Source organism: Podarcis muralis, chromosome 14 (genome assembly GCF_964188315.1).
Source record: "Podarcis muralis chromosome 14, rPodMur119.hap1.1, whole genome shotgun sequence".
In the NCBI taxonomy this organism is placed as follows: Eukaryota; Metazoa; Chordata; class Lepidosauria; order Squamata; family Lacertidae; genus Podarcis; species Podarcis muralis.
Genome location: NC_135668.1, coordinates 45819401 through 45831477, shown reverse-complemented (window position 1 = coordinate 45831477; position 12077 = coordinate 45819401). Strand labels below are relative to the sequence as shown.

The 12077-nt window shown below is 49.3% G+C and overlaps 1 protein-coding gene across 2 annotated transcripts in view; it reads right to left on the bottom strand.

Moving 5' to 3' along the window:
• Nucleotides 1-12077, bottom strand: part of MAP2K3 (mitogen-activated protein kinase kinase 3) — a 73436-nt gene that overhangs the window by 31720 nt on the left and 29639 nt on the right. The window contains exon 1 of one of the 2 annotated variants that reach the window (XM_028705601.2): nucleotides 6619-7302. The exons of the other annotated variant lie outside the window; for it this stretch is intronic. Within the exon in view, the coding sequence (XP_028561434.1) occupies nucleotides 6619-6634 (16 nt within the window). The 5' untranslated portion in view covers nucleotides 6635-7302. Of the gene's footprint in view, nucleotides 1-6618; nucleotides 7303-12077 lie in introns of those variants that run through there. 2 annotated transcript variants of the gene reach the window in all.

The window sequence follows — 12077 nt, the reverse complement described above, 5'->3', positions numbered from 1 at the left end:
TCACACATCATCGCCGGCGGCACAGCCCGGACCACAAAAAACTGAGATCCACGGCTTCCTGGCCATACCGTGGCCCAAAAACGTAGTTTTGAAGCACGGATCCTCATGGATCCTTACGCTTTTCGCATTGGGCCAGGCCAAACTCATCATAAAAGCTGTTTGACACCTAATCGTCTCCGCCTCTCATTGCACGGGAGTCTCCTGCGCAGGGTGGGCGTGGGTAGCGGAGTGCCTGGGCTCTCTTCACTGACTTCCAGGGAAGAATCCCGGAGCCCTTCCACCTCCTCTTCCCATTGCTCTCCTGGACTCTTGGTGTCACGCGTATTTCCTTCCCCTTCCACCGAGCTGAGTCTCCCCCTTGTGCTAGGACCTTCACCTGCAGAGTCTGAGACCCTCTCCTTCTCCCGTGTCTCTGATGTCAGTTCCCTGACAGGTTGCTAATACACCAGAGGACAGGGTCAGAATTCAAAATGACCTGAATAGCCTAGAGAGCTGGGCCAAAACCAACAATATGGAGTTCAATAGGGAGAAATGTAAGGTACTACACCTGGATAGAAAAAATGAAATGCACAGGTGGGGGACACTTGGCTTGACAACAGTACCAGTGAAAGGGATCTGGGAGTCTTAGTTGACCACAAGCTGAATATGAGTCAACAGTGTGATGTGGCAGCTAAGAACGCCAATGCAATTCTGGGCTGCATCAATAGGAGTATAGTGTCTAGATCAAGTGAAGGAATGCTACCACACTATTCTGGTTGGTCAGACCACACCTGAAATACTGTGTCCAGTTGAAGAAGGATATTGTCAAGCTGGAACATGTCCAGAGGTGGGTGACCAAAATGTAAAAGGTCTGTAATCCAAGCCCTATGAGGAGAGACTTAGGGAGCTGGATTTGTTTAATCTAGAGAAGAGAAGATTAAGGAGTGACATGATAGCCATGTTTAAATATTTGAAGGGATGTCATGTTGAAGAGGGAGCAAGCTTGTTTTCTGCTGTTCTAGAGACTAGGATGCAGAATAATAGATTCAAACTATGGGAAAAGAGATTCCACCTGGGCGCGGTAATCCAGTCAGGGAAAAAGGGAGGCATACTATGTTTAGGGCACCATTTCCAGCCTCTTCTCCTTTTCGGGGTGAGAATAGTGGATCCTAAAAAGGGCTGCTCAGTCATGGATACAGCTGCTGAGCTGCTCAACTGCCTTATTCCTTGAGTCAGAACGACTGAACGCCCATGTGTCGGTTCATGACTAGGGGCTTCACATTCCTGCCCCTGTAGCCATTTAGTGATCGCCATGGGGGTTGGGTTGGGGGGGGGGGTTGGGTTGGGTTTTTGGAAGATGCCTGTGTGTGAATTTGTTTTATGTGTGTAGATCAGTGCACACTGACCAACGCACAGCCTTCGCAATAGGGCTCTGTTCTGATGGCATGAGTAGTCACGACGAACTGGTGGATCCTATCTCATGCAGCCTTCATCCGCCTTCACAGCCGTTGTAACACACTGCTTGTTATCACCCGCCTGTTCTGCCATTGAGGACTTCTTGGCTCATTCTTTGTCTAGCCCCTTCCCTGTTATGTACTAAGCTTGGATCCTAGAACAATAGGCAAGTAGGATCCTAGAATGCAAGAATTGATTGGCTTGCAGGAAAGACCAATCAGGCTCCAGGAGGGAAGCAGAACCAGCCATTCAGACGGGACTCATTGTGTAAATAATGTATATAAAAGCCTGAGGTTTTGGGGGAAATTCAGTCACTGTTTTACAAGCTGCAATAAAGAGCATGAAATCACTACAGGACTCTGAGCATATTTAATTTTCTTTGACCTTACCACCTTGGGTGACCCTGCTGGGAGTACGAGATTCCCAACGGCTTCACTCACAAGGGTCATAGGAATGTGCAAGCCCACTCACCATGACAAGTGAGAGAACTGAGATAGATTGCACTGAGCCCTGGTCTCATTAGACAAAGTGTTCCACCAAAAAGGCTCTGGCTCTGGTTGAGGACAGCTGGATATGTTTTGGGCCAGGGACCACCAGTAGGTTGCTGTTAGATGAGCATCACACTCATGGGGGTGTATTGGAAGATAATTCCCACAGATAAGAAAGGTCACAGACTGTTTAGGGCTTTAAAGATTAGCACCAAAACATTGAACCTGATTTGATACTCCACCTGGAGCCAATCCAGCTGATTAACAACCAACTGAATGTGGGCTCTCCACAAAGTCCAAGAAAGAACTCATGCATCTGCATTTTAGACCATTTGGAGTTTCTGGAGCAGTCTCAAGGGTAGCCCTGCATCTCTCTCTCTCTCTCTCTCTCTCTCTCTCTCTCTCTCTCACACACACACACACACACACACACACACACACACATATTTAAACCCTGCACTCCCCGGCTCAGGTGTATAGCAAGTTAAAGTACTCTAGTACTGTATGCAGGTGGCTACTGCATGGATCACCATGGCTAGGTTGGAAAGGGACAGGTACAGTGCCGATTGCCTAACCTGACATAGATTCAAAAATTCCAGTTTGGCTACATTTGTGACCAATGCCTCCATAGAGACAGAAGCATCCAGGATCACACCAGGACTCCTGATGGCAGCTACAGGTGACTATTGCACCCCATGAAGAGCTGGGAGCTGGCAAACCAAACTGAAATTATTCTGGCCCAGCCATTGGACGCCCATCTTTAAAGGATAGAGATTCAGCCGACTCCGTTTCCTCCATCCCAGCACACCCACCTAAAAATTGGCCAATATATCCAGGGTAGCATCTGGCCAGGGCCATGAAGCAGTAGATCCATGATGTTTGTGGTCAGATCTGTGGTTATGTACAAGATATGTGAATGAAGGGTGAATTTGGGGTTCCCCAATGCAAAAAGTGTGATGATCCATGAGGATCCGTGCTTCAAAACCATGTTTTTGAGCCATGGAGTGGCCAGGAAGCCATGGATCCGTGATTTTCCTGGTGCAGGCTGTGCCCCTGGAAATGATGTGTGATTTGCCGTTGATTTTTGGTTGGCCCAATGAAAAAAGCGTTAGGATCCATGAGGATCCGACCTTCAAAACGACGTTTTTGGGCCATGGCGTTGCCAGATAACCGTGGATGCTAGTCTTTTGTGGTGCAGACTGTACCCCTGGACATGATGTGTGATTTGATGGTGAGTTTGGGTTGGCCCAATGCAAAAAGCGTGAGGATCCATGAAGATCCGTGCTTCAAAACCACGTTTTTGGGCCACGGTATGGCCAGGAAGCCGTGGATCCATGATTTTTGTGGTGCAGGCTGTGCCCCTGGATATGATGTGTGATTTGACAGTGATTTTGGGTTGGTCCAATGCAAAAAGCGTGAGGATCCATGAGGATCCGTGCTTCAAAACCACGTTTTTGGGCCTTGGAGTGGCCAGAAGCCGTGGATCCGAGTTTTTTGTGGTGTAAGCTGTGCCCCTGGACATGATGTGTGATTTGACAGTGAGTTTGGGTTGGCCCAATGCAAAAAGTGTGAGGATCCATGAGGATCCGTGCTTCAAAACCACGTTTTTGGGCCATGGATTGGCCAGGAAGCCGTGGGTCCGAGTTTTTTGTAGTGTAAGCTGTGCCCCTGGACATGATGTGTGATTTGACAGTGAGTTTGGGGTGGCCAAATGCAGAAAGCGTGAGGATCCATGAGGATCCGTGCTTCAAAACCACGTTTTTGGGCCACGGTATGGTCAGGAAGCCGTGGATCCGTGATTTTTGTGGTGCAGGCTGTGCCTCTGGACATGATGTGTGATTTGATGGTGAGTTTGGGGTGGCCCGATGCAAAAAGCGTGAGGATCCATGAGGATCCGTGCTTCAAAACCACGTTTTTGGGCCATGAAGTGGCCAGGAAGCCGTGGATCCGAGTTTTCTGTGGTGCAGGCTCTGCCCCTGGGAATGATGTGTGATTTGATGGTGAGTTTGGGGTGGCCTGATGCAGAAAGCGTGAGGATCCATGAGGATCCGTGCTTCGGAACCACGTTTTTGGGCCTTGGAGTGGCCAGGAAGCCGTGGATCCGAGATTTTTGTGGTGTAAGCTGTGCCCCTGGACATGATGTGTGATTTGACAGTGAGTTTGGGTTGGCCCAATGCAGAAAGCGTGAGGATCCATGAGGATCCGTGCTTCAAAACCACGTTTTTGGGCCACGGTATGGTCAGGAAGCCGTGGATCCGAGTTTTTTGTGGTGCAGGCTGTGCCCCTGGACATGATGTGTGATTTGATGGTGCGTTTGGGTTGGCCCAATGCAAAAAGCGTGAGGATCCATGAGGATCCGTGCTTCGGAACCACGTTTTTGGGCCTTGGAGTGGCCAGGAAGCCGTGGATCTGAGTTTTTTGTGGTGTAATCTGTACCCCTGGGCATGATGTGTGATTTGACAGTGAGTTTGGGTTGGCCCAATGCAGAAAGCGTGAGGATCCATGAGGATCCGTGCTTCAAAACCACGTTTTTGGGCCACGGTATGGTCAGGAAGCCGTGGATCCGTGATTTTTGTGGTGCAGGCTGTGCCTCTGGACATGATGTGTGATTTGACGGTGAGTTTGGGGTGGCCCAATGCAGAAAGCGTGAGGATCCATGAGGATCCGTGCTTCAAAACCACGTTTTTGGGCCACGGTATGGTCAGGAAGCCGTGGATCCGTGATTTTTGTGGTGCAGGCTGTGCCCCTGGACATGATGTGTGATTTGATGGTGAGTTTGGGTTGGCCCAATGCAGAAAGCGTGAGGATCCATGAGGATCCGTGCTTCAAAACCACGTTTTTGGGCCACGGTATGGTCAGGAAGCCGTGGATCCGTGATTTTTGTGGTGCAGGCTGTGCCTCTGGACATGATGTGTGATTTGTCGGTGAGTTTGGGGTGGCCCGATGCAAAAAACATGAGGATCCATGAGGATCTGTGGTTCGGAACCAAGTTTTTGGGCCATGGTTTCGCCAGGAAGCCGTGGATACGTGATTTTTGTGTTGCATGCTGTGCTGCTGGCCATGATGTTTGATCTGATGGTGACTTTGGGCTGATCTAGTGCAAAAATCATGAGGATTCATGAGGATCCGTGCTTCGGAACCACGTTTTTGGGCCAGGGCGTGGCCAGGCAGGCGTGGATCCGAGTTTTTTGTGGTGTAGGCTGTGCCCCTTATTATGATATGTGATTTGACGGTGAGTTTGGGTTGGCCCAATGCAAAAAGTGTGAGGATCCATGAGGATCCGTTCTTGAAAACCACGTTTTTGGGCCATGGTATGGCCAGGAAGCCATGGATCCGTGATTTCTGTGGTGGATGTTGTGCCCCTGGACATGATGTGTAATTTGAAAGTGAGTTTGGGCTGATCTAGTGCAAAAATCATGAGGATTCATGAGGATCCGTGTTTTTTAACCATGTTTTTGCGCCATTGCGGCACCACGAAACAGTGGATGCGTGATTTTTTTGGTTCCTCCTACCGACTAAGATGTGGTCTACAGTAGCATGGTGTTTTTATTTTGTTTCAATATAAAAATCATATGAATTCATGAGGATCCGTGCCTCGGATCCATGTTTTTATGGTGCTGCAGCGCGGCAAATTGTTGGATCCACGTTTTTTATAGTCCAGTTTGTAGGCGTGCCTTCTAGGTGTGATTTGACACTGCATTTGTTGGAATTATTTTTAAAAAACTGGAGGATCCATGAGGATCCGTGTAGATCCGCCTTTTATGCAGACCCGTCCACAAACAACTGGAGACTGCAGAACAAATAAATGGACCGAGCACATCTTGGTCTAGGAACAGAGAGCTTTTAGGTGCGCGCGCGCGCACGTTCTCTGTCATTCACACACACACACAAAACAACTATGGACATTGCAAGCTTTGCAAGCACTTGGGGGGGGGGGGGTTAAGCCTCTAGCTGCCGCCCATCACCCCGTCGCCGACCCCCGGAGAGCTTTCTCCTGCAAGGGGCCAAGTGACCTTTTTGTTTGCAGAAGTTGCAACTGGGCGTGGGGGAGGGGAGGCGGACGAGAGAGGAAAAAGCAGATCACTAAGAAAAGTCCCCTTTCCAAGTCGCAGAGGCCTGTGCAAAGGAAGGGAAAAGAAGGGGGGGGGGGGGTAAAAACTCAGCAGCAGCTGCAGAGGCAACCCCAGAGAGCGTTACCTGTCAACTGCCAAAGCTAAAATCAGAACTTGGAAAGGGGAGCGGGGGGGGGGGGCTTGCAAGGCAGCATGCAACGTTAAAATGCTCTGCAGAACAATAACCCGGCGCTGGGGGGGGGGGGGTAAAGTTGTGCAACGGGGAAGCATTTCTGCGCAGACCCACACACACACAAAATGCACCACCCAACTCTTCCCCCCCCCCGCAAAACTTTTTTTTTTTTTTGCACGCTCAGGATTGAACCAGGATGACATTTCAGCCGCCCCCACCCCCCACCTTGCAAATCCCTTCCTCCGACTGTTCCCGGCACCTCCCCGCAAAACCATGCAAGTTTCCTGCGACTCTCCGCCGAGCACAGACCCTCCTTTGCAAAATAAAAAAAATTAAAATTAGCAATTGCACGCAGGGCATTTAAAGGAGTCTTGGGAGCAGCACGAGCTGCATTGCAATCGACCGCTTAAGCCTTCCGCCACCCTTTTTCCGACAGTTGCAACACATCTACCTTGTTTTCTGTCCATGTTGGTTTCCCAGAAGTGAAAGAACAGCGAACGGCACTCCTCGGAGGGGCGATTTTGCGCCCTGCAGAAAAGCAACCCCGGGTCGGCTGCAAGAAGCGGCGGCTAGTCAGAAAAGCACGGGTGCATGCTCCCAAGTTCTTGCGGACTAGAACTTTATCCGCCAATTGCTTGTTTTCGCCTCCTGCTCCCTTTAAAAAAAATAAAACACTCTTCCTTCGTGCTCTCGGCGTGCAGAAAACCCGCAGCAAGGAGGCGAGTGGAGGGAGGAAAGGTTTGCACAGAGTCAAAGCAATCCGGATTTTTTTATTTTTTTTCCCCCTTTTCCTCCCGCAGGCTAAAAAAAGAGACCCCGCGAGAGAGGCAGCAGGGAGGAGGGAGAACCAACTCCCGGCGGTAGTAAAGCGCAGCGCGATCTCTCCAGGCGGCAGCTGAGGTTGCCCCGTTCCGGGGGCTTCTCGAATTACAAGCGGAACGCAGCGCAAGTTGCAAAAAAGAGCAGCAGCGGCAGGAGAGAGGAGAGAAAGAGAGAGGCCCGTGACGTCAAACAGGAAACTGGAAGGCCGCCAGCTCGGGGAGGCAGCGGCCAGGCTGCCCGCGGGGGGGCGGGCGAGGAAAAGCCCCGGCTCCCGGGAATCGGGGCGGAAGGGAGACGGCAGCTCTGGGACGGGACACGGAGGCTGCTCATTGCAGCCTCCTCCTCCTCCTGCTGCTACTGCCGCTCGCCCAAAAAGGAGATTGATCCAGCAGCCCAAGCGAGACTTTTTGCATTGGAAACGCCGGCTCAGGATTCGAACCGGGGACCCTTCCTCTGCAAGCGCGGAAAGGGGGGCGAGCGGCACCCATGGGCAGCTGCCGCCCCTCCCTCCCTCCCTCCCTCCCTCCCAATCAAGCAAATAAATAAAAATACTTAATCACAAGTACTGTATACAGTGTAGCGGTGCTTTTTTTCTTTCTGAGGGGCTCATACACCTAAACATTTTGTGAATCTAAAGTTTGGCCTCATTGAGGGGCAGTATTTCAATAGGAATAGGAAAATGAGAGTATGCACCCCTAAACATTTTTTTACGGCAGGGGGAAAGCTCTGCACTGTAGAAAGATGGACAGATTTTTCGAAGCACTTGGGGGTCAAAATAAAAGTAAAAGAACTGTTGTGGAGACATTTCCGAATCTGCAGAGTATGATGACAGGTGGGTGTCCTGCCCCCTCCCACCCCCCAATCCTGGCTACCTGCCCCCCACAAGATAAATCCTGGCTACACCCATGCCAGCACCCCGATATTTCACTCCCTGTCTGGTGGGCTCACTGAAAGGCATGCCCCATTCATGTACAAAATTGTAACTGAATCAAACCACGTTGCAACCCAAAGTAGGCTTAGGAAATCATAAGATCCTACTTTGGGATGGGACCCCGGCGGTCATCTAGCCCAACCCGCTGCAAAGCAGGAATCTTTTTGCCCAAAGTGGGGCTCGAACCCACAACCCTGACATTAAGAGTCTCGTGCTCTACGGACTGAGCTATCCCACTTACTATTAAAAAAATTGTTAGTCGTTTTTTCTTGCCCCAAGGCAACTCTGGTTGCACAAAAAGTCCCCAAGCAGTTAATGACATAATAAAAACGCATTGCTAATTATAACATTTTATTATTTAGCTATAATATTGAGTACTGTTTCTAAAAACCTTGCCGTTGTTGAATTCTAGTATTCTAAAAACTGCTTTGAGGCTTCCTTGTTGTTTTTTTAACAATCAGGTGGCATATAATTCTTATGAAATAAATGAGTTATGAAACAGAAGCATCTACTAAGAACTGTAGGCAGATGGAAGAGTTACCTGAAAGTCGACTTCAGAGGAGATAGTTACTTCAGAGGAATAATACTTTAGGGAGATCAGGTTGAGGGTGGGGTCGTTTGTGAGTAATGTGCTGTTGTTTCTCGGCCGGAACACTGCCCACTTTCCTAGAAATGTTCCTCTCTGTGCACAAAGGCAGAATCTGATTTTTATTTTTAGGTCAGGAGTGACCTCGATGACCCTTGTTTTTAGCTTAAGCCATCAGATAAACGCCAAATGGCTTGTAATATGAATGGAAGGAAAAAAAGTAATAAAAATGTGGATAGCAGATACCTTTATGATAAATAGATTTGAAAGAGTCATTCCTTCCTGGATAAGAGAAAAGGGGATTTCCCCTTCAAAGATGGTGGTCAGCTGCAACACAGGCATACACAAGCCGACAATCACACTTTGTCTCTCTAAAACAGTCCTCCCAAATATTTTGAGTAACAGTAAGGTAAAGGGTAAAGGGACCCCTGACCATTAGGTCCAGTTGTGGACGACTCTGGGGTTGCGGTGCTGATCTCGCTTTATTGGCCGAGGGAGCCAGCGTACAGCTTCCAGGTCATGTGGCCAGCATGACTAAGCCGCTTCTGGCGAACCAGAGCAGCACACGGAAACGCCATTTACCTTCCCGCCAGAGTGGTACCTAGAATCATAGAATCATAGAGTTGGAATAGACCACAAGGGCCATCGAGTCCAACCCCCTGCCAAGCAGGAAACGCCATCAGAGCACTCCTGACATATGGTTGTCAAGCCTCTGCTTAAAGACCTCCAAAGAAGGAGACTCCACCACACTCCTGGGCAGCAAATGCCACTGTCGAACAGCTCTTACTGTCAGGAAGTTCTTCCTAATGTTTAGGTGGAATCTTCTTTCTTGTAGTTTGGATCCATTGCTCCGTGTCCGCTTCTCTGGAGCAGCAGAAAACAACCTTTCTCCCTCCTCTATATGACATCCTTTTATATATTTGAACATGGCTATCATATCACCCCTTAACCTCCTCTTCTCCAGGCTAAACATGCCCAGCTCCCTTAGCCGTTCCTCATAAGGCATTGTTTCCTATTTATCTACTTGCACTTTTGACGTGCTTTTGAACTGCTAGGTGGGCAGGAGCAGGGACCGAGCAACGGGAGCTCACCCTGTCGCGGGGATTCGAACCACCAACCTTCTGATCGGCAAGTCCTAGGCTCTGTGGTTTAACCCACAGCGCCACCCGCGTACCCAGTAACAGTAACAGTAGGCGGAGCCTATTGGACATTGGGTGGAGCCAAGAGCGAGAAACTGGTCAATGGAAGGTAGCTAGACACGAATTCTAGCACCTTCCACTCAGATATTCCTTCCTGCCCTGAAACCTCAGATCAAACACAGAGGGTTGCATCTAAGTTTTATTTAGACTGGGCCCACTGAAATCGATAGATCACGTGCATTAATTTCAATGGGTCTTCTTTGGGTAAGACTAACACTGGAGACAACTCCGAGACTTGGCAACCCTTGTGTGATTTCACACATTACATGGACAAACCTGGGTTTCAGAACTCCAGTGGGTTTACACCCAAAGCAGGTCTGGCCTACAAGTTTATGTCCATAGGGTGCCATCATCCTTTCAGGGCCTGTGGGTACATTTGCAAACCAGAGGAGTTGCTGCGGGCCGAAACTCCTCTATCTCCCCATCTGTGGCATCACTGAAATTGCCCCTGCACCGTGGTTGGGCTTTTAAAATGAGTCTTTTATTGGCTAAAGGCGGCCTCTTTCAAGCACAATTTCAGCAGGGATTGGGGGGCGGCGGAGAGAATGGAACCCTGTGGGCACGAAGGCAAGCGTTTGTGTGCCCACAAGTGCCACACTGGCAACCCACATTTCAGCCCCTTGCAAGGCTCTGTGTGTACGCCCTTGGCAAACCTAGAATCATGGAATTGCAGAATTGGAGGGGCTCCCCAAAGATCATCTAGTCCAACCCCGCTGCAATGCAGGAATCTCAACTTACACAGGCCTGCAAACTCCCTGCATTTGGCTTAAGAAGAACCGTGCATCTCTCCAAGATATCGAAGGGGAAGCCGACGACGGAAACAAAGGCTACCTCGTGTGTTTTTTAAAATAAACGAAATAATAACAGTAATATAATAATAGCAGCGGTGAAAAGGTTTTGTTTGTGTTCCACTGTAGCTGGGTAGCTATGGAACTTCTTTGGGAGAGGGTGCCTCCTGGTGACAGCTCTCACCTATCCCGGTTGACGCCAAACTGCCAAGCCCGGCCTCCTTCACAGCAACCTGCGTCAGGAGCGAAACAAGAGATCCTCTTTTGGAACATGAGCAAGCCAGCTGTCAGGAGGAGAGTGGAATCAGTAACCCTATGCCAGTGCGCTTGCGGGGGTTTTGATTTTTTTCCGGGGAGGGGGAAGGAGGGCGGCCGGGAGGGAGGCAGAAAGAGAAGAGATTGGATGGACTTGTTTGAAGTTAGGCAGGCAGGCACGTGCGTGAAACACGACTCAGTGCAGGATCTGTGCTAGGAGGAGCATTTGTGCACTGTTATCAAACTGATGCACCGTCCGCCACAAATATACGATTATTTCATCAATGAAATACTGCAAATAAAAAACACTCTGCAGGAGCTCATAATGATTTAATAATGTACCTCTCTGCTCAGTGCGGGGTAGGGTGAGAGAGTGATTTTAAGTAAGCGCTACAGCATGGTTGCAAAAGTTAGATCCTTTCCTCTGCACCAAAGTCCCAATCAAAACTGGGACCTCTTTGCAGCTGAGTTTTAGGAAGGGTGAGGGGAGACGTTGTTTGCTCCCAAGACAGATAATCCTCCCTCTTCTGCCCAGCTATTAAAGGTGGCAGAGGTCCAGTCCTGATTATTATTAACTAAGCTGCTAGACACCATATACTTAGTACGATTCCCAAATGCATCTACTACATTAAGGACAGATTCGAACACTCAACCCCTGACATGGTACTAAATAGATTCCCAGCTCGCTTTTGGGGGTAACTAGCCCCTCCTAAAGCAGATTACAGCATACTTGTAAAAGCAGAATGAATAAACAAACCATAAATAAATAGCTAAGGTGGCAGCAGCAGAGAAAACCTTTGTTGAAAAGCACGGGGCATTGAAAGTAACCACATGCAAAAAGGGAGGCCAGACGTTCTTCCAAAGAAAATGTGGAGTCGCCATAGAAGGGGCTCTGTCCTTGGTACTCACTAATCTCACAGCTTTCACCAGTAGATTAAGGTAAAGGTAAAGGGACCGTTTACCTTCCCGCCAGAGCGGTACCTATTTATCTACTTGCACTTTGACGTGCTTTCGAACTGCTAGGTCGGCCCTCCAGGTGTTTTTGGCCTACAACTCCCATGATCCCTAGCTAGCAGGAACAGTGGTCAGGGATGCTGGGAATTGTAGTCTCAAAACATTGGGGGGGGGGGCCCGAGGTTGAAGAAGCCTGAGCTAGGGCCTTTTAAATTACGGAGGGAGCAGTGTTAGAAACTCAGGTATATAAGCTCATTGCCAAATGGCAGTGAACCCTGCACTCCTTGGAGGAAAAGGTGGGATATAAATACAATAAGCTCTTCTTGTTTAACTGTGTAAGAAAGCTGGAAACAGCCAGCCAGACGGAGATGTCGG